A 25,939-nucleotide genomic window follows, 5' to 3' on the forward strand; every position below is an offset into this window, starting at 1 on the left:
CTACTGGTGATTCCCGTTATATTATTGCCGTTGACACCGGTCCACCAAGGGCGTACTTCACGGCTAGGCTAGACGACGAAGATGTTGTTGTTGAATTGGGTCCTCTATTACAATAGATAAAACTATGCTAAATAAAATTGTCGGACTTTCTTCGTTGTGTGAACTCGGTTGAGGGACTTGATTTAGGCCGGCGGAGGCAGGAGCGCAATCCGCGGGACTAGACGACGAAGATGTGTCAATAGGAAAATAACAGCATTGTTTTATATTCCCTGACTTGAATAGGCGAAGGAGAACGAGGGCTCTATGAGATTATTCGAGACGAATTCTTAGGGTGTGTACAGTATTGTCCATCGGAAACTGTACGAGTCGGGTGGGCGGAGCGGTCGAGACGATGGCAGCCGGGAAACATACTATTTTGCGTATAGTATAGTTTACACAAGGTTTGCAGTGGGCTGGACCGATCGGCCAATCAAAACTCGGCATAAAAAGGCAAAATCATTTTGGGTTGACCAGGCAGCATGCGGCTCACTGCGACGCTCGCGAGCCTCAGCGCTGTCGTTGGCGCCATCAAGGTCTCGTCCGGGTGGCTGCCGTGCCCGCTGCGTACTGGCGCGTCGCTGTCGCCCGACACCAACTACCACATGGACAACACGCGCTGCGCGACGCTCGACGTGCCGCTGTGCTACGACGGCGTCTGCACCAGCGACAAGACCATCTCGGTGTTTGTCAAGCACTTCAAGGCGACCAAGCCGCCGGCGCCTGGCTCGCCCCGCCAAGCGCTCTGGTTCCTCCAGGGCGGCCCTGGCGCGTCTTCGATTGTGAGTACGTCAACCAAGGATGACCCTCGCCACGTCTCACGCACTATTGATCATCTAGTGGAATCGTATCAGGCCTTTGCCGCCTTGTACTTTAACGGCACGGTGGACGTCTACACGATGGACCACCGCGGCACGGGCAAGAGCACGTACCTCGAGTGCGCCACCACCGAGGCCGCCGCCGTCGGTAGCCCCGGCGGACAGGCGATTGCCCCATCCGAGATGGCTGCCTGCTTCGAAAACGTGCGTCAGATCTACGGCAACGACACGGCCGCGGGCTGGTCCTCGACGAGCGCCGCCAAGGACGTGGCCAGCGCCATTGACGTGCTCACGCCCGACGCCGAAACGTACGTCTACGGCGTGAGCTATGGCACGCTCTGGGTGCGCCGCTTGATGCAGCTATCGCCCCGGACGGTGAAGGGCTACATTTTAGACGGCGTCGCAGGTCCCTTCTCATCGTGGAACCGGGATACACTGACGGCAGGTACATTGCGCGTCTTCTATAGTAGAAGATGGCTCACGATGATGATGATGCGCAGTGGATCGCTTTTGGGACCTTTGCGGCAAGGACGAGGTCTGCGCTGGCAAGCTCGGGAGCAACCCCAAGGCCACTGTTGAAATGCTCTACGCCACGCTCGACGACGGGACGAACGAGTGCGCCGCCCTCTTCGAGGCGCTGCCCACATCGCCGTCGTGGACCGTGCGGCAGCTGCTCCGGTTTCTTTTGCAATCCGGCGTCGGCAAGCAAGAACTGATTCCGGCTCTCGTCTACCGCTTCCATCGGTGCTCGATGCACGACGTTCAGTGGTTTGCAGTCGCCTTGGGTGGTGGCGCCATGACCGAGCCGATGCCTGCGGACGACGCCAACATGGAGGACCGCGACTACTCGGAGCTGCTGCACGACCTGGTTTCCAGCGCCGAGCTCTGGGAGACGCCAACCCGTGCGCAGCTCCACGCCGAGTTCTTTAACAGCACGATGGCGTTCGACCTCTCGCCCATGGAAGACAAGTACTGCATCCTCACAGGTGCGGACGACCCCGCGTGCGCCAATATGACGCGGCCCACGTCGACGTACACGTACACGCGCGACAAGTTTGCGAGCTTGAACCCGACGCCGAAGACGAACGCGTCGGTCATCCTCTTTTCAGGGCTCTTGGATGTTCAGACGCCGCATGTGCACGCGATCGCGCTGTACGAGGCGCTGGAGCTGAGTAGTACGACCCAGAAAGCACTCTTTACCTTTCCGTACTCGGGCCACGGCGCCTTGACGAGATCGGCGACACCGGTATCGTTCTGTCTCAAGAGCCATCGGCGAAATCGATGGCATTGCTTTTGTAGACCGATCCGTCGTGCGCGATGCACTTGCTCCGCGACTTTGTCTTGCAGCGCGGCGACGTGAGCCAGATCGATCGCAGCTGCCTCGAGGACCTCGTCCCCACGACCTTTGTCCTACGCGAAATGGACATTTACGAAGGCACCGTGCCAGAAGAGACGACATCAACGACAGACAAGACGGTCCCCATGTACACTGTCGTCCGCCTCGTCGAGGTGCTGCTGGCGGGCAGCGGCCTCGTCATCGCCGCGCTCATCATCGCTATCATCGTGCTCGCTCTCAAGCTCCGGCGTGCCAAGAAGGCCCGGGACGGCGCTCTCTCGGAGGAGACCCACCTCCTTTCCCACGGCCCGTAGCAGCCTTGAGCCCTCGCTTCTCGATACAGTCCACTTCACGCAGACAAATGGACGAGCTTGACGTGATCCCGCACCATGTGAATACAATGAAATGGGCTTCTTGGCCGTTGTGCAAGGCATCATTTATACCATTCAGATCGTAGTTGAACCAAATCTATGCTGCTGGCATTGCCATAGTAGCGCAGGAAGAGAAAACACTCGCCACTTCGTGCTTAGCGCTCCATCGAGGACGAGCTGCCACGTCACAGGCCGACGTTGACGGGATGCATTGCTTCAATCCCACAACGTAGCTGCTGCCATGATGATGCAGTGCAGGTGGCGCCTGTAGCTCCGCGCGCTCGCAACGCATCAGAGGGTACGAGCAGCTCGCACGAGCTAGTAGCAGTCAAGACTCGATCTCGTGTCGGTAAGGAAAACTGCGTTTCCATCCAGTGCTTCAACGTTGTATTTTATTTCTCTCGCATCCGTTCCAGTTGCTTTTTATTCCTGTCGTGCTATATTATAATACAAATATATGTTGTCGTATATGCAATACAATCACAAAGTAGAATACATAAAAGATTGGTGTTCAAATACACCGCGCCAATAAAAAAAATGCCACCGCGGTGGACCTTGACCAGCCAAAATGCACTTGCTAAAAGTGCACTCGACCTTGCAGTTTGTGAAAATGGCCGAGACGCGGACCGATGTGCTGGCCAAGCTGCCGCAGCTCCAGAACATGGTCAAGCGCGACCCCGACGCGTACAAGGATGAGTTTATGATGCAGTTCCGCCATTACCAGAGCGAGCTCGCCATCTTCCGCCTCCAGCCCAGCAAGGAGTCGGAGCATTTTGGCGCGCTCGTCTCGTTCCTCTCGCACGTCGCGACATGCTACCCGGCCGAGCTCGCGTCGTTTCCGACCGACCTCATCTCGCTCCTCGAGAAGCACTCGAACGTCTTGGAGGCGACGCTCCGCAAGACGCTCGTCCAGTCGCTCATCCTCATGCGCAACCGGAACATCGTCGACGCGCTCGTGCTGCTCAAGCTCTTCTTTGAGCTCTTCCGGTGCCCGGACAAGCGCCTCCGCGAGATCCTCTACTCGCACATCGTGTACGATCTCAAGCGCATGCACAACGATGGCGGCGGCCGCAACGACAAGGTCATGCGCGGCCTCCAGTCGTTCCTGTACGGCATGGTCGCCGACGACAACGAGATTGCGGCCATCAAGTCGCTCCACGTGCTCATCTCGCTCTACCGCAAGAAGATCTGGTGCGACGCGCGGACGGTCAACTGCATTGCGTCGGCGTGCACGTCGCCGACGACGCGTGTCATGGTGACCGCGATCCAGTTCTTCCTTGGCATCGACACGGACATCCTCGAAGACGACGAGGCCGAGAAGGAGAAGGTCAAGGAACAAGTCGAGGTCAACTACCACTCGCACTCGAAGAAGACGAAGAAGCGGTACGTCTTTGATTGATGCCACGATCCTTGTCTGACATAATCCTGTAGCCACAATGCGACCAAGGCGCAGCTGGTCAAGAACCGCAAGGCCCGCAACCGCGACGCTGACAACCAGTACACGTTCCCGGCGCTGGATCTTCTTCACGATCCGCAAGGCATGGCCGAGCGCCAGCTCAAGTTGCTCAAGGCCTCGAACGACCGGTTCGAAGTGCGCTTGCTCATGATGGACTTTATCGGGCGCCTCATTGGCCAGCACAAGCTGATTGTGCTGCCGTTCTACCCGCTGCTGCAGCGGTACCTCACGGCGCATCAGCAAAACGTGACGCAGATCCTCGCGTACCTCGTGCAGGCGTGTCACGATGACATTCCGCCCGAGGAGATCATGCCGATCGTGCGCACGATTGCCAACTCGTTCATTGTCGAGCGCTGCTCGTCCGAGGTCATTGCCGTTGGTATCAACTCGGTGCGCGAGATCTTTGCCCGCATTCCGCTCGTCATGGAAGAGGAAGGCATGGACGCGCTGCTCCAGGACCTCATCATGTTTAACAAGAGCCGCGACAAGACGACCGTCATCGCGGCGCGCGGTGTCCTCAACCTCGTGCGTGAGCTCCACCCGAGCCTCCTCAAGCGCAAGGACCGCGGCAAGTTCCACGATGCCGCCGCGCGCCCCAAGGCCTTTGGCGAACTCCGTGCACTCGAAGGTGTCGAAGGTGCCGAGCTCCTCATGCAGGCCGAGGCGGCTGGCCGCTTTGACGAAGAAGACAACGAAGACGGCTGGGCGCTCGATGAAGAGGCGCTGGACGCCGGCGAAGAGTCGGAGGACGGCTGGGTCAACCTCGAAGACGAAGACAGTGACGGGTTGCACTCGGACACTGAGTCGGAAGGCGAAGAGAACGAAGACGGCGAGGGTGACGAGGAAGACGAACCGATGGCGGTCGTGCCGCAGTCGCAGCGCATCGACGCGCAGCGTATTCTGACGCCCAAGGATTTCGAGCGCATCGAGATGCTCAAGAAGGAGGCGGTCGAGGCGGCCAAGGACCCCAAGAGCCGCCGAAAGCGCAAGGCCGAAGAGGTCGAGAAGAAGTCGCTGGACGCCAACCACGCCAAGGTCGACCCGATGTCGCTCGAAGGCTACTCGAAGAAGAAGCGCCAGACGCAGGAAGAGCGTCTCCGGTCGGTGCTGGAAGGCCGCGAGAACTTTGCCCACCGCAAGAGCGGCGGCGGTACCACGAACCGCGAGAAGGCGCGTCTCAAGAACTTTCTCATGCTCAAGAAGAGTCGCAAGGTGCAGTCCAAGGTGCTCAAGTCGACGCGCGAGATCCAGCACATTGCCAACAAGACGGTCAAGACGGTCACGAAGCGCGACTCGAAGAAGCGGCGACGCACGTAAGTCGTCGGCGTGCACGATGCCAACGACAACTTTTAACTTTCTAAACATCATCAATATACTACTACAACTGCCGTACTCGATAGCCAACGAAAACAAGGACACCGTGCAATGCACGACGCTTGCACGCACACGGACGAGCCAATTTTACCAAGTGGTGTGTCCAGTCGTGATACTCACGGTCCGCTCACGGTCTAGGATATCGACTCGTACTGTACGAGCTGGAGTAGGGCCGCGACTCAAACCTCGCCTCGCCCTAAACGGCGCATCGTATGCCTATGGAAAATACATGCTTGTGTGCACGAGACTCTTGCCCGACGGCCATGGGGGTACGTACGCGCGCCAGTCGCGGCGAAGGCGTGCAAAAGGTGCTGGCAGAGTGGATTGATGACTTGGCCGCCATCCGGATCGTCCGGATACGGGCCAAACAGCAATCTCAGCAGCATTTGGCAGTCGGCTGGCTTCTTGGTCGCATCCCACGACGTCGTAGCATGATGGCAACCAGCGAGGCGAGTCCACCAGACGTGATCACAATGACCGACTTGCACTTCCTCCTCGCGACCGACAGCCATCTGCAGGACGAGCTCGCTGAAGTGTGCCACCTCCTCGACGCGTATGCGAGCGATGGGCTCGCCGAGTCGGTCTACAGCACGTCGTCCGACAACGAGACGACGAAGCAGACGATCGACTCGATTTTGGAGGACTTTCACACGTCGCTCGACGAAGACGTGGCGCCTGCGAAAGCACCCAAGGCGCCGCGTCGGAAGCGCAAAAAGATCATTGACGAGGAGCCGCTGCCAGCGGTCGGCGCACGCAACAAGTTTCAGTACCGGCAAAAGCAAGAGATTTTACGTCTCCGAAAAGAAGTCGCCGAGCTCCAAGAGACGCTCGCGACCAGCAAGGCGTCGACGGCACTGACGCAGAACGTCGACTGGGAGGCCGCTGCGCGGCGCCACTTTGCCGAGAGTCGCCGCGCGATGGCCGAGAACCACCAGCTGCGTGTGGCCGTCGCGCAGCAAACGACCTTGATCGACTCGATGAAGGCGTACATCCACAAGAAGCCCATCGACGTACTACACCTGAAGCCTACGTCACATGATGAGGAAAATGCCAATGGTTGCACTCTAGGTTACCTCGAGCGAGGAGACGTGGGCCCAGTACAAGCTCGCCGCGCAGCACTCGCTCCGTGTCGCGGCTATCCACGCGATTGCGGACCGGCAGTACGGTCGGCAGCGGTCTGCGTTCGACAAGGCCGGTCTTCTCGCCAACGACCATGAGGTACACATTGCACGCGCGCTGCGACCACACGCCGAGAGCTGCGTTCTGCTCGAATTCATCAACCAGCTACGGCACCCCGCGCCGTTCCGCGTGATTGGCGATGCGATCTGGTCCGTCATGAACGGCGAGAACGGCCAAGAGTTGCTGCTGACGCGACGCAGGTAGTGTCTGCGCCTCTGCCAACAGCACTCAGTGTCTTGACGTACGCAGACGATCGACCTCATTGACGACGACACGGTCTACCAACGGTACACACAAGCTGTGTCGGCAAGTACAACGATTCACGCCAACACGATCGCCAAGCAGTACCACGAAGACCACCGGCGCGTCATCGTGTGGCGCAATGTCCTCGAAGACGAACGCGTGCCCCACATGTCGCGCGGCGCCCGAGAGCAGCAGTGGGGCTGGTGCGTCGATACGATATGTAGAGGCGTACAATGGAAAGATGCGTGCGCATAGGGCGGTCGTCGAAGACGAAGGCGCGCGCCAATGCAAACTCACAATCTTTCTCCAAGTACCGTTGGACCGGAGCCACTGCGATGACGTGGCGCTCGCGCAAGCGTCGCTGCAGCAAATGCAGTTTAGCACACCGACGGACAATGCGCAGGATGCGGCAAGTCGACCGGTGCACCCGGCAGCCGCCGTCATGAGCGCGCTCTTGGGCAAAGGCCGGCTCTTCGAGCTCGCTCTGCGCAAGGCCATTCGGAAAGCGATCGAGGCCTACTACTACGCCATGAGCCAGCCGCGTGTCGGCAGTGTATGAGCCAGCCGTGCTGGACGAGGAGACCTGCCAACCCACGACGACAAGTCCACGCCACGTGCAGCTCGTAGACGAGAGTAGTACAGTGCATCGAGCAAAGACCACGCTGCAAAGTGATCATGAAGAAGAAACAACATGCAGCCACTGGTGCGTCACAAAGAATGGGTATCGTTAGAGGTGTACGCGTGTGCGATATTGGTCCCCGAGAATGACGGTGGTAGCGCGTACAACCTGCGCCAAGAAGCTCAACGTGGAGCGCCGGCGTCATGCGAAAACGATCGATGACGGCCTGTACGGCAAAGAGGAGTGATGGTCGGGAATGTATGTCACGTTACTGGACACAGCCGAAGCTCCCGGAGCACGACAAGAGCGATGGCCGAGCAGGGCGCGATGATGCATGGCCTCGAGTTCCTCATTGCGACGGACGCGGAGCTCCACAAGGAGCTCTCGGCCATGTGCGACCTCCTCGACACGCTCCACGGCAGCGACAGCTCGTCTTCGTCGGCGACAACCGCCGCCACATCGTCCCTCGTCGAAGCCGCGCTCGACGACTTTGCCTCGCCGGCGCCGACCAAGCGCAAGGCCGAGACCGACCTCGTCCGCGCCAAGAACAAGTTTCAGTTCAAGCAGCGCCAAGAGATCCTGCAGCTGCGCACCGATGTCACCGCGCTGCAAGCACGCCTGCACGAGCTCAAGGCCAAGGGCGACGCGGCGCTGCCGCCGACGACGATGTGGGCGACGATCGCCAAGCAGGAGCTGCTCACCAAGACCGAGGCGCTCCAGGAGAATGCGCATCTGCGCGGCGAAGTCGATCGCCAAGTCACGTTTGTCGATGCCATGCTCACGCTGCTCCGGAAGCGCCCGTTGCCTCAGGTGCGTCCGATGCGCGAAATGCACATTCAATGCATGCAACTAGACGGACGTCCACAACAGCCACATGGCCGACTGGAAGCAGTACAAGCTCGCGGCCGCGCAACACCTCCGTACCGCGGCCATCCACGCCATCGCCGATCGCGAGTACTCGCGGCAACAGACGGCCTTTCTCAACGCGGGCTTGTACCCGATCTCGGGTGCTATCGACTACCGGGCCGAGGCGCGCACTGAGCCCAACGGCTCGGTCACGGCCAAGTTTATCGTGCGGGACACGTACGACGCGCCGATGGACGTTGTCGCGGACGCGTTCTGGCGCGTCTTTACCGGCGAAAAGGTCGTGCCCGTGGCCATCGGTGCCACCCACGTACGTTGTTCTTGATGTCATCGAGGCGCATGACAACATTGTCCATCCTAGACCATTGAGCGCATTGACAACGATACGGTATACCAAAAGTACCACGCGTCCGTGGGCGGCATTCCGATCCACCTCAACGTGATCGCAAAGAGGATCCGCGAGCCGTCGCGGCGCCTCATCGTGTGGCGGTCCGTGCTCGAAGACGCGCTCCAGCCGCATCTGAGCGTCGGCGTCACGGGGGTGCAGTGGGGCTGGACGACCGTCGAGGTCGGCAGCAACGGGTCTGTGGACTTTACCTTTCTCTGCCACGTCAACACGTGCCGCGCCGAAAGCGTCGACGACGTTCGGGCCAAGATCCGCGAGTTCCGCTTCTGCGAGAAGGAAGCGGTGACCGACTTGCCGTGGGACGAGATGCGGCGCAGTCCCATGGAGGTCTTCATGGAGCGAGGTCGACGCTGGGAGAATGCGTTCCGCGAGTCCATCGCCGACAGCGTCAACGCCTACCACGCCGCAAGACGACAGGCGTAACAGTCGTTTGGGATGGTGTCGTCTCTAACCGAACACCGCCTTTTATGTATCAGCTATATGCGTCGAGCCTAGCCGACCGTACAAAAGAGTTCCTTTGCTCCCTAGCAGGGATGCTAGCGCGGTTGCTGGAGTACAGGCGTTTTCAACGATCACGGTCTTTTGTCCATGATCATTACATATATGCTCATACTAAGCGCCCGGTTCGCACCGGTTCATGCCATGAGTTCATGCGGCGTCCAGCGCAGCTACAGAGTCCCACAACATGGATTGGTGTACCAAGCCCATCAGAACCATTTCGAATGTCCTGGAGAGTAGATCGCGGCAAGTTGAGTCTCCGCTTGCTTCTCTACCGTACTACTGTATTGGTGAACGCTGCTTGCGCGAGTCTCATCTTAGAGTCAATCTTATCCTCCACTGAATTACACAGGCCGTTTTGGCACTGCTGAGACTCGAACGAGGATGTTTATGTGCACGTTCCTTGTGACCAAACAATCACCGTTGCACGGGCGATTGCACGAAAGGCAACGGCTGATGCACGCGTGCAATGCCCACGCTAGGAACGTCCAGTTGTCCGTCATCGTGCTCTATGCAGTGCATAGAGCACGATGTCTCATACGAGTGCATACTATGCACTCGTCTGAGACTAAACCTGGGAATTCCAGTCTACCACATGTGTTCGATGAGCGTTACGTCCAGGCCAAGTTAGAGAGCCGCTGGGCCGCGCCGGCTCGTGACATGTCGGCGACCCGATCTCTCAATGGAACCCCAGGTGCTGGCCCTGTCTAAGATGGAGATCCAAGTTCGCACGAGTTCATTTTGCATTTGCCTCCATCCTCCGCACCACTACCAATAGCATGAAGACGGCATCGGCTGCGCTGCTCGCCCTCCTTGGCGCGACTCAAATCGAAGCCCACGGCCGCATGCTCTCGCCCCTCCAGCGCGGCTCGATGTTCCGTCTCTCGCAGTTCAGCTTTGTGCCCGAAGACTGGGACGACGATGGGCTCAACGCCGGCGGCATTGGCTCCAAGCACGGCGTCTGCGGTGACCCGTACGGCGGCACACGCCACCACGAGACGGGCGGCAAGTACGCTCTCTTCCCAAAGTACGGCGAGAAGGCGATCGCGGCCTGCTACAAGCCGGGCTCGACCATCGACATCGACATCCAGATCACGGCCAACCACCGCGGTAGCTTCACGTTCGGCCTCTGCAAGCTCAATGGCAAGAACGACAAGGAGACCGAAGAGTGCTTCACGGAGCTCAAGCGTCCGAACGGCGAGACCAAGTGGAAGCTGCCGGGTGGCAACAAAAACTTCAAGATGCAGTACACCCTCCCGGAGGGCGTGACGTGCAGCGGTGACGCGCACTGCGTGCTGCGTTGGTGGTATACCGGTGGCAACAACCCGGGTGGCGCCGACCAGCAAGAACAGTTTTGGAACTGCGCAGACATTTACATTAGCGACACGTGCGACCCGTCCAAGAACCCGAACGTGACGCCCGTGCCCACGGACCGCCCGTCGCCCAACGATGGCGGGTCGAGCTCTGCCTGGGACGAGGAGCCCACGGACGCGGTCAAGCCAACGGCCAAGCCAACGGCCAAGCCGACAACCAAGCCGACAACCAAGTCCACAACCAAGCCGTCTGAGAGGTCCACAAAAAAGCCATCGGAGAAGCCCACGATGAAGCCATTGGAGAAGCTCACGATGAAGCCATCAGAGAAGCCCACGATGAAGCCCACGATGAAGCCATCGGAGACGCCCACGAAGAAGCCCACGATGAAGCCATCGGAGACGCCCACGAAGAAGCCATCGAAGAAGCCCACGATGAAGCCCATTGATGTCAAGAACGCCAAGAAGGCATGGGAGCAGTGCGGTGGGAAAGACTACACGGGCAACACCAAATGCGTTTCGGGGACGATCTGCTCCACGAAGGACGAGTGGTACTCGCAGTGCATCCCTAAACGTCTGCGCTAAGCCACATGATGTGTTGTCGCTCAAAGAGCGAGTGTACCTGTCATCATCCTACGTTGTTCCAACTTGATTGCAGATTCTCCGTAGCTTTCTGCGCCGACACTGCTACCACAGTGAACGCCAATCTATCGCTCGTTGGTTGTATAACACCAAGTGCATAAGACGTCCACGGACTCGCGTATGGAGCAAGATTGCGCGACTTCGAAAATCCGGATACGCGATCCGTTTACTTGGCGATGCTGCGCAATGTGCTGCTGATGGCGACGAGCGGTCTCGTGCTCTTCTCCAAAGAGTTTGCCAACGCGATCGCGCAGGTCCGTAGGTCGAATGACAAGTTGTGCATCGTGACGATGACGTCCTGTAGCCCCGGCTCATTGGGTCGCTGCTCACGGCGATGCTCGAGTTTTCGGCCAAGACCACCGGCGCGCCCGTGTCCTTTATTGAATTCGCCAACGGTAGATCACCCTTGGACGGCCATGAAGATGAAGAAGGACATGCATGCCTGAATAGTCGCCGTCACCATCGTGACCAACGAGAGCGCCAAGGTGTGCTGTGCCCTCTTCTTTGACCCTGCGGACGGCCCCAAGTTTGGCGAGTTCCTCGCCCGCGAGGTCTTGGCCGCGTTCGTCGACGAGTACGCAAGCGACCTCGGCAACATTGGCCACAACTTGCGGGACTTTCACGGCTTCCATTTCAAAATCTCCGAGATCATCCGCGACGCGGTCAAGCCGATCCTCGCCACACGTACGACCACGTATACCTGGTGCCTATCCAAAGCTTTCTCGTGGGTCGCTAGTACAGCAGCACCGCGGGATCCAGAAGGCCATTCTCGTCACAGAGGACGCCGTGACGCACGCAACCGTCGAAGTCGACCAGCTCGGCGTCCTAGTCAACCTCCAGTCGCTGCGCAACCTCGCCGCCAACATGAGTTGGCGCCAATGTGCAACCAACGAGATCGCTCATACATGGTGTAGTGGCCTTTGTCGGGGACAATGCACAGTCGGTGACGATCCAAGGCGCGCGCAACTGCAGCATCCAAGTCAGCGCGATCGAGGCCAACGCGACGCTGGTCGTGGCGTTCAAGAAGGGCGAGCACGCGGCCAGCTGCCTCGTCGCCATCAACGACGCCATGCACATGCTCACACGTGGTACGTCTCCTTGGTTGCTGCTTCGTCGAGCCATTCGACTGCATAGTCTGCCTCTTGCTCAAGAATTTACACCAAGCCACACGGCCGACATGACGCAATACTACACGATATACCATCGTCCATTGTGATGTATCAAGTATGTATCAAGTGGGGGCGCGTCCGGCGGATCGCATGTCGACGTCGAGGGGCTAGCTGGCTGCGAGGACCGCGGCGGCGGCCTGTGCTTGTGCGCGCAGCGCCTACAACGACGATGAGGCGACGGGTGCAAGGGCGTGGTATACGCGAAACTCGTGCACCGGGAGCTCCTGGATGTAGACATTCTTGGAGCCATTCGCGTCCTGGACGGTCCACTTCATGGTCACGTGCACGGACGGCGCCATGGGTGGTGCGAATCGCACACCGAGCTGCCAGTCCAAATTAGCAAGACGACTTGTCGCGGCCATGGACGTGTCGCCGCGGACTTGGCGCTTCCACCGCTTGAGGAGCATGAGTGCAATCGCATCGCGGTGGCGAATGAAGCCCAAGGCGGCACGGAGACTGGCCAGACAGGCCTCCCATGCCGCTTCGTGGCTAGCCTGCACCTCGGGTCCCATCGTCGCCAAAGGATACTGCAGCTTTTGAAGCGTCAAGCCCCTATATGTATTGTGTAAAAGCACGAAGCTCGAGATCGCCAGACCGAACGATGAATTGGAGCCCGGCAGCGATACTGCGTGCACTATTCGTCGGGTCGCGGAGGCAAAGCTTTGGCTCCTGCATCATGCGATGGAACCATTGTAGTGCGTGGAGGCAGGTTGTACCCTGGCCATGCGCTCGAGCAGCGAGGCTGTCGGCTGGAGCTCACATGCGAGGCCCACCTGTACGCGGACGTGAAAAGGCCAGCAGCAGACGATGGCGCCGCACCAGATCGTCGAGAAGTGCGCTGTGCTGCGCTGCCAAAGCGTCCAGCAAGGGCGGAAGCAGCGGCCAGCCTACGCTCAGGCGCTATCGCCAAGGCGGTCGCGCGACGACGTACCCGTGCCACAGCGCAGGTACGCTTCCATCGTCAACCAGATCTTAGATTCCCTGTCAGACGCGATGCATGTAATTTCACAGGGATCCAATATCCGGATGCAATCCCGCGGGATGACGTGGCAGCACTGCTGGCACCAAAGCAACGCGTCGACGCGGTGCCTCCTGTTGCGACGTCAGATAACATGTAGGGTCAATGCTGTTAGCACGAACGGCCGCGAGCAAGGGCCGATGCTGGCCTACTTGCCTACACCCATGCAAGGCGCATGCAATAGGGCTTGCTCGGTCATTTGCGACGGGTGAGCCACAGTCGCGCGCTGCCACCAGCATGGTACAGAACGTCGGCACGCAATCGTCCAGCGTGACATGCGCCATCGCAGATAGCTGCCTGACAGCGAGAGATGCGTGCAATATTACGAGGTTGGAGGCGACGGAGCGCGCAGGACATACCGGTACCATGGGCAAATTATTTTTCAGATCGGACTCAATTCGTCGTCCGATCTGAAAAAGTAATAGAAATGAGCACGTCGAGGCCATTCTGTTTCCACTATTTATTTGGCATTTGCCTATGCCTTCGCTACAAAAAAGAATTAAATTCCCTCTGATTTTTTCACCTGTGAATTTTAAAATGGGCGGCTTTTTAATCCATGCTGCATAAAATAATATAATACCCTCTTTTAACGACACGTGGTATCGATTTGTAGGCTGAGTGCGTTGAAGCGACCTTGAGATAAAAACACTTGGTCAGAACTCTAACAGTTGATCTACCATTTATCATCTGTCACGGGTCTTCCATGCAGTCATTTCAGAAACGGACGGCTGAGGCTCGCAAGCATCTCGATGCGCTCGGCCAGCGGCAAGTAGCCGCCAAAAAAGCAGTCAACGCAACGCTTGTGCGCAAGGAAGAAGCAAGACCTATCGACACCTCATAGTCTGTGGCGCTACCGAATCGGCAGGTGGCGGTACCCGGAGCTGACCCCGGCCCTGGCCCAAATCGCCATGGCCCGCCGAACTCGCCGCGGCTGGTCCTGCGCCCGTCGGTATCTCGCGCCACGACGACCAAGCGCTAATGGTCACGAGTCGCGCGCGGATGACGATCCCCTCATGTTGCGGGCGATTACAGCCAAGCTACGATGCACCGCCTCCGCGTTCCCGGTGACAGGCGTCGGTCCATGGCTCGGCAGTAGCTCGCGCGGACGCGCTGCATTGCAACACGTATTTTGTCCGGCGCACCAAGCGCGCGGGCTTTGCCGTCTCGGCCAGGCGTCGAAGCGCAAATCTTGTCTCGGGCTCGGCCACGGCGCATGCTGCCTTCGACAAGCGTCGCGGCCCGGTGCAACGTATTAGGACAAACGGGTGGTCGGTCGCCGGCGCGCCAAGCACCCCACGCGTTCGACATGGCGCCGTCAACGACGTGACCGATCACTCACTGGACTCTAGTGTAGCCCCCTCTACCTAGGTAGGGGCTAAACCACGTAGGAACTCTAATTTTCATTCCTGAAAACTCGAGGACCACGCGCGCATCGAGACGGCGCCACTCCGAAAGCATCAACACTGGCCTGGGCCGTTGGTGGCGGCACTGCGTGCAGAGGCGTTTCGTCAACACGGTTGATAGATTGCAACATTGATCATATTTCAAAAAAGATACATTAGGTTTTTGTATCGAAACAGGTTTAAAATCAAAATCGCCTCCAGCCAGTCGTGCCTAGTCCCTGCGATTGGCTGCTTCAAAAAGTATTTACGGATAATGCAACACTGTATATTTGAATGAGAATCCGGAAAGGCAAATCTTGAGGGCTACAATTGTACACACTCTTGAATTCGCCAGCAATGGAGACGATGCCATGGTCTTGCGAAGGCGCCGCACCGACCCAGGAGCAGGTCAGTAGTCCTGTGTCAACGTCGCTCACGATCCTTGTACTAGGTCACAGTGCTCGACCCCGCCTTCTTCCCTTTGAGCGAGCCGCCTTGGATCGGAGACGAGCCCGACTTCTCCTATCTGAGCCAGTCGCCTTGCTTCGAAAACGACCCCGTCGAGTCGTGGACGACGGCCACCCAGCGGTTGCAGTCGCTTTTGAGAAAGATCGCCGAGGCCGCGCATCCTAGTGACATCATGGCCTTCTTGGACCTCGTGGCCCAGTGCATGGCGGTCTCGCCGGCCGAGACAAGCACGACCGTCGCCCAAGTCCAAACGCTGCGCTGCGTTCTCGCCAACCAAGAAATGCAACGCAACATGATGGCACCTCCCATGATGCATTCGTACGCATTGCCACCGACGTCGCTGCCGATCGCGTCCCAGCCAGCGGCGCACAACTTGGGCTGGAACTATGAAGCCGCGTTCACGGCCAACCCGACGTCTCCAGTGTCGATCAATGCCCAGTACGCAGCCGATGCGCTCGCGATGCACCCAGTGGCGACCACCAACGCGCGCCCGGAGAGCGACATGGATGAACCCACAGTGTTTTTAACCAACAGCCACAGCATGAGCACAGTGTCGCCGGCGCCCAAGAAGAAGGGCGAGCGCTCCGCATGGACCGAAGAGCAGGTTCATGGCCTCGATAGCATGCCACAGCATTGCTCATGCCCTCGTAGGTCGAGGCGCTCAAGGTTGCAGTCGCCATGTTTGAAGCCGAAAACCCGGACGGTACCCTCAGTGGCAAGTGGAAGGTGCACCCGTCGCCTTTGGTGGTTGACGTCGCTGAATCGCGCCATGCCATGTAGGCCATTGCGGAGAACGTGCCAGGTCGTGTCCATACGCAGTGCCGGCAGCGATGGGAAGACTCGGACAAAGAAGAGCGCACGAAAGGGACATGGAGCGAGGACGAAGACAAGGCGCTTCGCGAGGCGTTGGAAGCCATCGAGGACACGACGTGGCGGCGCTGGACAACGGTAGCCGAGATGGTTCCCCGCCGAACGTACGCTGCCCCCTTTGATGAGTGTTTGGCAGTATAACTGATGTCTGTACGTAGTGCCAAGCAGTGCGAGTACCGGTCCAAGGTCCTCGCCCTTTGAAAGCGAGCGCGTGTACGCACCTTCCCGCAGCTCCCTGTATATCTCATATGCAGAGATAGGGCGGACCACTGGTCTGGGTTTGATGGCCGACGGCACAGATACATAGTAGATATTACGTTTATTCGCATTAATCAACACAGCAGTGCTGGCTGTATGCTTGATTCAGAACGATCGTCGCAGGCGTGCATGGAAGTTTTAGACAGTGTCGTGCGTGGGTACGCCGGGACAAGCGTCAACGATCGCCTCAGTCAGCCGCCCAAAGGTCCTTGGCAGTGCCCTGGCGGTGAGGACACGGTGCAGCGCCTGAGCGCCCAAAATACTCACGCATCGCGAGGTTGGCCGCGATGTCGGGCGAGCTGCGAAGGATGCGACCAAAAAGGCAGCTTGGGCGAGCCGGGAGCGAAGTGGCTTGGTCTGGCAGCGCTCATTCAAAGCGTTGTTCGAGATGCGGTGCGGGTAGCAAACGCCGATGAGTTGATGCAGCTGTTGCCCGTGGAGGCTTTCGAGCCGATCAGCGTCGGCAGCCGTGAGTGCCCTGGCGTCGCAGCTGTACAGCAACGTCGGGAGCACGTACACGTTGTAGAGCCCAAGCCACATCTCCCCGCGGATGATGTCCCGGCCGACCCAGAGGCGCCACATGTTGCGGAACGCGACGCGGACCAAGGCTTTCGGTGCGCGACCTCTTCGTGATCGCCGAGCAGCGTCCCAAGCTTCCTCATCGTGCGCCACGGTGCAGCTCGGGCGCACATACTGAGTAGAAGATACCTCGACAGGATACTGTTGGAGGTTCCACGGCGCTTGAGCGTCGTCTCTTCCGTCTTGTCTACGTCCATGAGGAGAGACAAGCGCGCGAGCGCGTTGGGAGGGTGGTGCTCGAGTCGAGCTACATCTTCCGGGCGATTGAACATAAAGTCAACGTCGTCGTCGTATACAATGGCGCCGTTGCCGCCAGGTCGCGGAGGGCTGCCTCGAGGTACACGACGGAGAGCACCGGAGAGAGCGAATCACCTTGCGGTGTGCTGATATCTGCTGTGAAGTTGAGCCGCCCGTTGTGGCGAACCTTGAGTTCTATGACGCTCTCTGATCGGGTCAAGCGGACGATCATCGACACCGTGTCATTTTCGATGGTTTATCCGGCGTAAATGGTCGACTATCCGGATCCTGGCCTCGAGGTCTGTTTTTCGAAAGTCGGCTTTGTGGTCATCGACCTCGTTTGCGCTCCGTCGCTGCGCCGCCGCCATGATCCAGAGCCTCTTCATCCTCACGTCCACGGGCGAGATCATCATCGAGAAGCACTGGCGGGGCACGACGAACCGCCACGTGTGCGACTTCTTCGTCGACGAAGTCAACAAGTACAAGCTGCGCGAGGTAGCACACTGCATGGACACGGACCAAGGTGGCATGTACCGTGGTCATGCATAGGAGGTGCCTCCGATCCTCAACACGAGCAAGCACTACTTCATCAACGTCTACCGTGAAGGCCTCTTCGTCCTCGCCGTCATTTCGCACGAGGTAGATGACTTTGGCCGGTATGCCATGTGCTGACGACACGCCGCGTGGCGCGTAGATCATGCCGTTGATTGTCATGGAGCTGCTGCACCGCGTCGTCTCGGTCTTCCGCGACTACTTTGGCACGTTTGACGAGAATGCGATCAAGGACAACTTTTCGACCGTCTACCAGCTCCTCGAAGAGATGATTGACAATGGGTACCCGCTGACGACCGAGCCCAACGCGCTCAAGTCCATGGTCGCGCCGCCGACGACCGTCAACCGCATTGCCGCCATCGTCTCGGTACCGCCGACGCCTCCATGACATCGATCGCGAACCATGTTTATAGGGTCGGTCGCGCGTCAGCGACATGCTGCCGGACGGCGCAATCTCCAACATTCCGTGGCGCAAGGCCGGTGTCAAGTACACCCAGGTACGAGAATCGCCTTTCCGAATCTTGGCTCAGGCTCGACGCAGAACGAAATCTACTTTGACATTGTCGAAGAGATCGATGCGATCGTCGATACTCATGGCCAAATGATCTCGTGCGAAGTCAACGGCATCATCAACGGCCACAGCCGGCTCTCGGGCGTGCCGGACCTCACCATGGTGTTTGTCGACCCGTCGGTCATTGACGACTGCTCGTTCCACCCGTGCGTGCGCTACTCTCGCTACGAGCGCGAGCGCGTCGTGTCGTTCGTCCCGCCCGACGGGCAGTTTGAGGTACTTGCACAATTGATTCTTTTTGTTTTGATAGACAATATTGTCTATAGCTCATGCAATACCGCGTACAAGTGCAGCAAATGGTGCCGCCGATCTACTGCCAGCCGCACATCAAGTGGTCCGAGAAGGGTGTCGGCATGCTCGAGCTCTCGTTGGGCTCGCGCAACATGCCGACGCTCGTCTCCAATACGAAAAACCCATTCTCGGTATTCTGCGACACGTCTCTAGTCCTTCTTCTTTAACTATTTGGCGAGTAGCCGAAGACATTACGGTCGAAGTGACGTTTCCAAAGAGCGTGCGCACGGTCGACACCAACACGGAAGTCGGCAGTTGCCTCTACGATGACTCGACCAAAGTACCTCGCGACAGACGCGACTTGTATATCGATTATGTGCTAGACCATCAAGTGGAACGTCGGCAAGCTCAACACCAAGAAGAACGTGGCGCCGACGCTCAAGGGCTCGGTGCTCTTGCAGCTTGGCGCAGCGATTCCGGGTATGCTATGTGTGTGTACCATGTGTCTGAAGGACAATATTGACGTGGCATTCCTGCAGATGAAAAGCCGATTGTGCTTTTGGGCTTCAAGGTGCCGTTCACGACGGTGAGCGGGCTCACGGTCGAGACGCTCGTGCTCACAAACGAGTCGTACAAGCCGTACAAGGGCGTGCGCACGCTGACCAAGTCGGGCCGGTTCCAAATTCGCATGTAAAAAGGATCGTCGAGCTTTCCCCATCATTCATAGAGTTTATGCAACGTATCTTTTCTGTTGCTACAAGTACAAGTTGTGCATTTGGTGGATGCATCGTTAGAGTTTCGCTGTTGGTGATCAAACGACAAAAGGCGCAGAAAACATCTTATTTTTCTTCAGAACTTTTTCTTTAGTCCGATCTTCCTCGTTGTTTTACCGTTTTGGTACGGTGTGGAGCCACTACTTGCGCCGGGGGCTCACCACCATAGCCGCACTGGACCCATACCCTTTCCGAGTCGCCACCTTGTCTTGAGCGTCAGTTCGAGCTTGCAAAAGTGCTTGCGTCATCGCATGGTTCGGATCGAGCTCGGCCCGCGCTACTTCGTACCCTGCTTTGATCTCTAAGTGCTTTAAAGAGAGATAGGAAGCGCAACCGTTGGCATATGCGGTGGCGGCAAGGTCGTACTTGTTCTGGTGCTCGAGCTCGGCGCCATAGTTAAAGTACGCGATCGCGAGGAGGCTATCGGACGCTGTCTTGCCTTCCACTCCGTCCCTTGCGCCGCGTTCATGCGAGAGAAGCTCGACCGCACAGCGCGCGTGGTCGGCCGCACGGAGATGCCGGCCCATGGCCGACAAGATGGCGCAGATATTGAGGTGCGTCCCCGCAGGGTTCTCGGCCGTCGCCCCCGCCGACGACTCGAGCGCGAGCGTCTTCTCGAGGTACTGGATCGCAGCGTGCAGTTGTCCGTGCCTAGTCCACCCCAGATTGAACAATGTCGAATGACAATATTGTTGTACTTTCTGGCGTAGCAGGCAAAGTTGTTGAGCGTGATGGCGCGGAGCCGCTTGCGCGTCGCGGCGTTCGAGTACAAGGGCCCGTCCGGCGCTGTGTGCTGGTCGGCGATCGTGAGAAGCGCGAGTGCCTCGTCCGATTGCTCTACACACGAGTGGGCCCGCGTTGTTAGTGCTGATGCAGAGTCTACCTTGGCTCAGACACTGCATGGCGACCGCGTTGCAGCACAAAATGTGCTCTTCGTACATGGCCTGTACCTAGTATCAAAACACGATCGTGACCTCTCGACACCAAAAGAGAGAGTTGAACGACATTGGTGTCGTCCGGGCCAAGAACGGTGCGCAGTAGATCCAACGCCGCGTCAACGTAGCGGCTGCCGTCAGCAAAGTCGTGGCGCGCCAGGACCAGCTCCATGTAGCGTTTCAGGATCTCGAGTGCGTCTATTGGCGACGTCTTGATCGCGCCTTGGACGCCGTCCCAGAAGGTCGCGTGGACGTCAGCACTCGACATGCTACCGACGATGCAACTCAAAATGCATCAAGTGCCTATTTTGAGAGCTGGAGCGCCGAGATTCTGGTGAAAACAGTGTTTTCGACACTGCATGTTTGTCCTACAAGACAATATGTGCATCGTGGCCAGCTGTCTTATGGAGAGAAAAGACGCAAGTATGTTGCTCGTGGAGGCCACACCGTCGGTGGAGTGGACGACTTGATCGACGATAGTGCCCCCCGCCTGTTGAAACGGGGGGGGTATTTTTGGTCATTTCTATCATGACGCGCAAGGTAAGCACCCGTGCGACCAGCCTCTTGGACGCCGCCACCGAGGCGTTCGACTCGGACGGACGCCGGGACGTCCCCGATGACGCGTCGATCTTGTCGCGGGCCGTGGACTCGAAACTCCACATTGGCTGGACGCAGACACGGACCGAGTTGTACGTGTACATCCCTGTCCGACCGCGCATCGTGCAAAAGGGCGTCAACATCCTTTCGACCGAAGCTGCCGACAAGGTACGCCGAAATGGACAAGTTGTCTGCTTATGCGTGCGTAGAGTCACTGGCTCACGATCGTAGTCGACACGATCCCACGCGCCCACGTCCGCCTCACCCACCGCGTGCTCTTGCGGTCCCTCGACTGGGAGATTGGTCCGCAGAAAGAGGCAAGTCCTTTCTACACACCCGCGATTGCAATCGACCCCGCGTTTCCGCAAGAGGTCGTCGTCACGCTGGTGAAGGAGGCGGCCAAGACATGGTCCGCTCTGTACTACCCGCCGCAGTAGTCATGACGTCTCAAACAACGCACACGATCAACCAGTTTCTCACAGAAGCAGCATGTTTAACGGCAAAAATGACAGACATTAGACGGCTCCTGACGGACAAGGACGGCACTGGTCGCTCGAGAGCGACGTCGGAGGAGGAGTGCGACGGCAATGGACACGAGGCCGACACAAATGCAGCCGCTGGCAATGACAAGCGCGCTCGTTTGGTCCAGCGACGCTTCCTGCGTCGTCATCGTCATCGACGAGGCAACGACCAGCGTCGTGACGTTGCCTTCGTACGCGTCACGGACCCCGAATGTGTCCAATGCCTTGGCGGCCGAGAGGGTGAACGCCGTGGGGACCAAGTCGTCGAGGCAGCTCGTGTTGAGCTGCGCAATGTTGCCGCCATGCGCTACATACGACGCCAGCACCGTCGTCGCGCATGTGGGCTGACCCTAGTTGGATAGAATGAGATTCCGTTGCATGCTACGAAGGAGAACGCACCGGGCTCTGCACCGAGGTGCGCAGGAGGCAGCTGTGGCCGGCGTAGGGGTAGGTGACGAGCCGCGCGCGGTCGTTGCTGTGAAAGTCGCGCGTGACGTTGACAGCAATACTGAGCGGCGTTTGGGTGTCGAGGGCGCCGGCAAAGATGAGCACGGAGCTCTGCGACGGCAGCGTCGGCGACGTGAGAAGCTTGGACGGATACGTAAAGGTGACATCCGGTGGTTGGTCGATGCCGTTGCAAATGTCGGTGGTGGCGCCGGTGAAGACGCAGTAGTCGTGGTACTGTGTCGTGAGATTGAACCCAAAGAGGTTGTTGAGAAAGCGAGATTCGAGCTCGGCTCGCGACGGCACGGGCTGCTCCCACATCTCCGAGTACGCGACGGCGCCATAGAGCAGCGCCGAGCTGTCGCGGTCTTGGTCGTTGGCGCCGTCGTCGTTCTTCGTTAAAAAGTTGGACAACGCGAGCCGCTGGTTCCACGCGGCCAAGAAAGCTTCGTCGCTGCGGGAGCACCGGTGGAGTCGGTAGATCAAAATCGGGATGAGCTCCTGGAACCCGACGCCGGCGGCGAGAAGGAGTTTGAGGCGGTGCCGGAGGGCCCACGACGGCGGCACGGCAGCGTTCAAGTAGTTGGGAAGTGCGCGTACGCACGCCGCGGACCGGGCCGTCGCGTTCGTATCGAGCGTATGGTAGAGGTCACGGAGGACCTTGGCAGGATCGTGGCCGAGCTTGGCACGGCACGTGGCGTCCTTCGTGCAATAGTCAAAGTACGTGTCGACTACAATCCCACATCGTATGCGTGAGGTTCACAGACAAACAACTTTTCAATGTACCTTCCGACAGGTAGTCGAGATTCCAGCGGGAAAACAGGCCCGAGACGCCGTCCAAAATGTAGCCGTGGACCGTCGGAGGGTCGAGTGCCATGAGCCGGCGCACCCAGTGCGTGCCGTAGCTAACACCGTACACGTACGTCTCGGCAGTCGGCGTGAGCGTCTGAATCAAAGCCGCCACATCGCTGGCCGCGCTATGCGACGAAAAGCCCGCGGCCGCGTCGTTGCCATAGATCTGGCGGACGTTGCGGAGGCACTCGGGCAGCTCGGAGGGGCTAATGGAGGTTCCCCACGGGCTGCCGTTGGTTGTCGCTTCCGTCGTCGCGCAGTCCAAGTACGTGCTCTTGCCCGTGCCGCGGTGGTCCATCGTGTAAACGCTCACGCTCTTGTTGAGGGCGACGTACAGATTCTGCATGTAGCCTTCCACTACATCCATGATGTGAGCAATACCATCATGGTGATCGTCTCGCAGAAAACTCGTACTGTTGATGGACGACGCGCCGGGCCCGCCTTGGAGCAGCCAAATGGCCTTGGGCGAGGCTCCGTTTACGGCTTCGAGGCGCTTGACAAAGACCGAGATGTTGGTCGTCGTCGAGGCGCACGTGCCGGGGTAGCAGAGCGGTGCGTCAAAGGTGGCGCAGGTCGCGTTGCGCCAGTCCTTGGCAAAGACGGAGGCTGAGTAGCGCAGCGGGCAGTGGAGCCATCCGGTCGTGCGCTGAAGGGCAGCGGCGGCGCTGGCGGCGAGCAGAGAGAGCGCTGCGTATCGCATGGGCAATGCCAGAATGAAGGCAAGCTCTCTCGCAACGGATTTTGGCCAATCAAAAGCCGTATCTTCGACGCGCATCAACCTGACAGTTGAAATATTTTTGTGGTGCGTCGGATTGTAGGCATTAGGATTATCCACGAGGCTTTTGGATACTTTGAATCCGGTAAGAAATCCAGTCCCGACGCTGTCATCCATGCGCACGACTCTCGAGCTCTTGGCTTTGACGTCAAAGCACTCGACGAGCAGCTACAACCACGCTGCATTCGACAGCAGCCAGCTAGCAGCTTCAAAGCGTCTCGTCGGATAGCCACATGTATGCATGACGGGTCGTCGGGCAGCGCTTGGGCTTGTCAAGGTCATTGTTCTCGAGCTCACGTCATAGCGATAACACCTCAGCGCGGTGGCCAGGGAGGTTCTCTACTCCAAAGAGCATCATCTATCGACGCAGATGCTTGCAATGTAATTGGCGGCCAAGACGACTTGAAACACACGGTTGCCATCGTATTGTGTTCGTTGCGGTATCAACTGACTAGGTTCGGATTTGGAAGCGACCGGCCTTGGTGAGCGTGCGCACGCCCTTGTACGGCTTGTAGCGCTCGTTCGAGAGGACGAGCGTCTCGACCGTGAGCCCGCTCACCGTAGTCATGGGCACCTTGAAGCCCAGGAGCACAATCGGCTTTTCATCTACGTCATACAACACTCCGTCACAACGTCTCGCAACTCCAACCACGTACCAGGAATGGCTGCGTTCTGCACGAGCACAATGTTGCCCTTCAGCGTCGGTGTCAAGATCTTCTTGGGGTTGATCTTGCCGACCGTCCATTTCAGCGTCTAACCAACGTTGTTGGAAGCAGAGATCGACGGCACTAATGTACCTTGGTGGCGTCGTCAAAGAGGCAGCTGCCCACGTCCGTGTTGGCGTCGACCGTGCGCACGCTCTTTGGGAACGTCACTTCGACCGTGATCTCTTCGGCTAGCGTATTGTTTGACAATATTGAACACTCGAATGGAGAATCTTGTCTATACCAGCAAACGACTTTTTCACCGAGTTGGCCACGAGTGTCGGCATGTTGCGCTGGCCAATCATGAGCTCGAGCGTGCCGACGCCGCGGTCCGAGTACGACACGCTCGGCTGGCAGTAGATCGGCGGCACCATTTGCTGCACTTGCACGCGGTATTGCATGAGCTATCGACAATAATTTCCATAAAACAAAAAGTATCAATTGTGCACGTACCTCAAACTGCCCGTCCGGCGGCACAAACGAGATGACGCGCTCGCGGTCATAGCGCGAGTAGCGCACGCACGGGTGGAACGAGCAGTCGTCAATGACCGACGGGTCCGTAAAGACCATGGTGAGATCTGGGATGCCCGAGAGCCGGCAGTTGCCGTGGATGGCGCCGTTAACTTCGCACGAGATCATTTGGCCATGAGTATCGACGATCGCGTCGATCTCTTCGACAATGTCAAAGTAGATTTCGTTCTGCGTCGAGCCTGAGCAAAGATTCGGAAAGGCGATTCTCGTACCTGGGTGTACTTGACGCCAGCCTTGCGCCACGGCATGTCCGACACCGCACCGTCCGGCAGCACGTCGCTGACGCGCGACTTGCCCTAGGCGAAATGCGCTCGCACAGCGTGTGATGCTGCATACGAGCCGTACCGAGACCATGGCCGTGAGGCGGTTGACGGTCGACGGCGGCGCGACCATGGCCTTGAGCGCGTTGGGCTCCATCGTCAGCGGGTAGCCATTGTCGAGCATCTCTTCGAGGAGCTGGTAGACCGTCGAGAAGTTGTCCTTGATGGCGCTTTCATCAAACTTGCCAAAGTAATCGAGGAAGACAGCGACGACGCGGTGGAGGACCTCGATGACGACGAGGGGCGACACCTGTGCCAGCATTTAGCCGTTGGTGACGATGCCCACAACGTACCTCGTTGGTCACGACAGCGAGGATGTACAGCTGCTCGCGGAAGGCGCTAATCAAGTAGTGCTTGGCGGTCGCAATCACCGGCGGCACGTCCTACAACATGGCATGACGTGGCCGTTTGAAGCGACGGCGGCTGTACCTCGCGCGCCTTGTACTTGTTGACTTCCTCGACGAAGAAGTCGCACACGTTGCGGTTGGTCGTGCCCCGCCAGTGCTTCTCGATGATGATCTCGCCTGTCGGCGTGATGATGAAGAGGCTCTGGATCATCCGACAGCGTCAATTGCCACAATGGGCTGTCAACTTTGTGAGCTTGCAAATGCTCCAATCAAACGCGTCCATGGCTCGAAAAAGACAGGATTTTGGCCACTCCTGGCACGCTACGAGGTGGCGCTGTGGTGATTGGCCAAAAAGATATCATTTCCAGTTGAGGTGGTCGACGGATATACTGTGACTATCATTATATAGTGTATGAAAGATCGACGGACAAAGTGGCGTGGGCTAGACAAGTCGTCCACTGCATTCTTGGATCAACTTGTGATACTAGTACGACTATGGACAGTGGAAAGCTTGTTCCCGCGTCGCGTGTCATACCTCGAGGACGATCGAGCTAATACCTTGACAGAGCAGTAACTGGGTGTCGCGAAACGACTTGCTGATATGAGCGTCCTCAACGCCATCGAGCATGCGACCGCCATGGACATCGATGGCG

General features: G+C 58.4%; 14 protein-coding genes across 14 annotated transcripts; 9 read left to right on the top strand and 5 right to left on the bottom strand.

Annotated features, from left to right (window-relative positions):
• Positions 1-518: 518 nt before the first annotated feature.
• Positions 519-2,621, top strand: SPRG_08680 (hypothetical protein; the record flags this gene model as incomplete). Its single annotated transcript, XM_012347923.1, has 4 exons — positions 519-822; positions 877-1,299; positions 1,355-2,100; positions 2,154-2,621. 4 exons carry the CDS (start codon positions 519-521, stop codon positions 2,502-2,504), a joined length of 1,824 nt encoding a protein of 607 aa, XP_012203313.1. The 3' UTR covers positions 2,505-2,621.
• A 523-nt stretch (positions 2,622-3,144) lies between these two features.
• Positions 3,145-5,414, top strand: SPRG_08681 (hypothetical protein). The gene is made up of 2 exons (XM_012347924.1): positions 3,145-3,944; positions 3,993-5,414. The coding sequence occupies exons 1-2, from the start codon at positions 3,172-3,174 to the stop codon at positions 5,332-5,334; spliced, it is 2,115 nt and encodes a 704-aa protein (XP_012203314.1). The 5' UTR covers positions 3,145-3,171; the 3' UTR covers positions 5,335-5,414.
• A 355-nt stretch (positions 5,415-5,769) lies between these two features.
• Positions 5,770-7,545, top strand: SPRG_08682 (hypothetical protein). Its single transcript, XM_012347925.1, has 4 exons — positions 5,770-6,401; positions 6,460-6,770; positions 6,820-7,016; positions 7,069-7,545. Exons 1-4 carry the CDS (start codon positions 5,823-5,825, stop codon positions 7,257-7,259), a joined length of 1,278 nt encoding a protein of 425 aa, XP_012203315.1. The 5' UTR covers positions 5,770-5,822; the 3' UTR covers positions 7,260-7,545.
• A 163-nt stretch (positions 7,546-7,708) lies between these two features.
• Positions 7,709-9,125, top strand: SPRG_08683 (hypothetical protein; the record flags this gene model as incomplete). Its single annotated transcript, XM_012347926.1, has 3 exons — positions 7,709-8,242; positions 8,286-8,606; positions 8,658-9,125. The coding sequence occupies exons 1-3, from the start codon at positions 7,742-7,744 to the stop codon at positions 9,123-9,125; spliced, it is 1,290 nt and encodes a 429-aa protein (XP_012203316.1). The 5' UTR covers positions 7,709-7,741.
• An 854-nt stretch (positions 9,126-9,979) lies between these two features.
• On the top strand, positions 9,980-11,095 carry SPRG_08684 (hypothetical protein; the record flags this gene model as incomplete). Its single annotated transcript, XM_012347927.1, has 1 exon — positions 9,980-11,095. The coding sequence occupies one exon, from the start codon at positions 9,980-9,982 to the stop codon at positions 11,093-11,095; it is 1,116 nt and encodes a 371-aa protein (XP_012203317.1).
• A 233-nt stretch (positions 11,096-11,328) lies between these two features.
• Positions 11,329-12,349, top strand: SPRG_08685 (hypothetical protein; the record flags this gene model as incomplete). The annotated part of the gene is made up of 6 exons (XM_012347928.1): positions 11,329-11,406; positions 11,457-11,547; positions 11,603-11,836; positions 11,889-12,020; positions 12,067-12,240; positions 12,287-12,349. The coding sequence occupies 6 exons, from the start codon at positions 11,329-11,331 to the stop codon at positions 12,331-12,333; spliced, it is 756 nt and encodes a 251-aa protein (XP_012203318.1). The 3' UTR covers positions 12,334-12,349.
• SPRG_08686 (hypothetical protein) lies at positions 12,343-13,312 on the bottom strand. The gene is made up of 6 exons (XM_012347929.1): positions 13,253-13,312; positions 13,141-13,208; positions 13,038-13,094; positions 12,917-12,990; positions 12,522-12,873; positions 12,343-12,479 (listed from the first exon to the last, which is right to left on the bottom strand). The coding sequence occupies exons 1-6, from the start codon at positions 13,278-13,280 to the stop codon at positions 12,429-12,431; spliced, it is 630 nt and encodes a 209-aa protein (XP_012203319.1). The 5' UTR covers positions 13,281-13,312; the 3' UTR covers positions 12,343-12,428.
• A 2,049-nt stretch (positions 13,313-15,361) lies between these two features.
• SPRG_08687 (hypothetical protein) lies at positions 15,362-16,200 on the top strand (the record flags this gene model as incomplete). The annotated part of the gene is made up of 3 exons (XM_012347930.1): positions 15,362-15,793; positions 15,841-15,915; positions 15,970-16,200. The coding sequence occupies 3 exons, from the start codon at positions 15,362-15,364 to the stop codon at positions 16,198-16,200; spliced, it is 738 nt and encodes a 245-aa protein (XP_012203320.1).
• Positions 16,201-16,455: 255 nt separating this feature from the next.
• Positions 16,456-16,899, bottom strand: SPRG_08688 (hypothetical protein; the record flags this gene model as incomplete). Its single annotated transcript, XM_012347931.1, has 1 exon — positions 16,456-16,899. One exon carries the CDS (start codon positions 16,897-16,899, stop codon positions 16,456-16,458), a length of 444 nt encoding a protein of 147 aa, XP_012203321.1.
• Positions 16,900-17,448: 549 nt separating this feature from the next.
• On the top strand, positions 17,449-19,181 carry SPRG_08689 (hypothetical protein; the record flags this gene model as incomplete). Its single annotated transcript, XM_012347932.1, has 9 exons — positions 17,449-17,628; positions 17,683-17,772; positions 17,828-18,052; positions 18,099-18,182; positions 18,227-18,472; positions 18,523-18,623; positions 18,701-18,827; positions 18,871-18,967; positions 19,027-19,181. Exons 1-9 carry the CDS (start codon positions 17,500-17,502, stop codon positions 19,179-19,181), a joined length of 1,254 nt encoding a protein of 417 aa, XP_012203322.1. The 5' UTR covers positions 17,449-17,499.
• A 131-nt stretch (positions 19,182-19,312) lies between these two features.
• SPRG_08690 (hypothetical protein) lies at positions 19,313-20,486 on the bottom strand. The gene is made up of 5 exons (XM_012347933.1): positions 20,266-20,486; positions 20,144-20,210; positions 19,959-20,097; positions 19,595-19,911; positions 19,313-19,549 (listed from the first exon to the last, which is right to left on the bottom strand). Exons 1-5 carry the CDS (start codon positions 20,461-20,463, stop codon positions 19,401-19,403), a joined length of 870 nt encoding a protein of 289 aa, XP_012203323.1. The 5' UTR covers positions 20,464-20,486; the 3' UTR covers positions 19,313-19,400.
• A 224-nt stretch (positions 20,487-20,710) lies between these two features.
• On the top strand, positions 20,711-21,316 carry SPRG_08691 (hypothetical protein). The gene is made up of 2 exons (XM_012347934.1): positions 20,711-20,960; positions 21,002-21,316. Exons 1-2 carry the CDS (start codon positions 20,724-20,726, stop codon positions 21,227-21,229), a joined length of 465 nt encoding a protein of 154 aa, XP_012203324.1. The 5' UTR covers positions 20,711-20,723; the 3' UTR covers positions 21,230-21,316.
• Positions 21,286-23,309, bottom strand: SPRG_08692 (hypothetical protein; the record flags this gene model as incomplete). The annotated part of the gene is made up of 4 exons (XM_012347935.1): positions 21,286-21,663; positions 21,713-22,488; positions 22,544-22,966; positions 23,024-23,309. 4 exons carry the CDS (start codon positions 23,307-23,309, stop codon positions 21,286-21,288), a joined length of 1,863 nt encoding a protein of 620 aa, XP_012203325.1.
• A 485-nt stretch (positions 23,310-23,794) lies between these two features.
• SPRG_08693 (hypothetical protein) lies at positions 23,795-25,524 on the bottom strand. Its single transcript, XM_012347936.1, has 9 exons — positions 25,369-25,524; positions 25,233-25,322; positions 24,965-25,189; positions 24,832-24,915; positions 24,542-24,787; positions 24,333-24,492; positions 24,182-24,279; positions 24,041-24,137; positions 23,795-23,990 (listed from the first exon to the last, which is right to left on the bottom strand). Exons 1-9 carry the CDS (start codon positions 25,495-25,497, stop codon positions 23,836-23,838), a joined length of 1,284 nt encoding a protein of 427 aa, XP_012203326.1. The 5' UTR covers positions 25,498-25,524; the 3' UTR covers positions 23,795-23,835.
• Between the last annotated feature and the right edge of the window lie 415 nt (positions 25,525-25,939).

Source organism: Saprolegnia parasitica (assembly GCF_000151545.1).
Source record: "Saprolegnia parasitica CBS 223.65 unplaced genomic scaffold supercont2.39, whole genome shotgun sequence".
NCBI classification, from domain to species: Eukaryota; Oomycota; class Saprolegniomycetes; order Saprolegniales; family Saprolegniaceae; genus Saprolegnia; species Saprolegnia parasitica.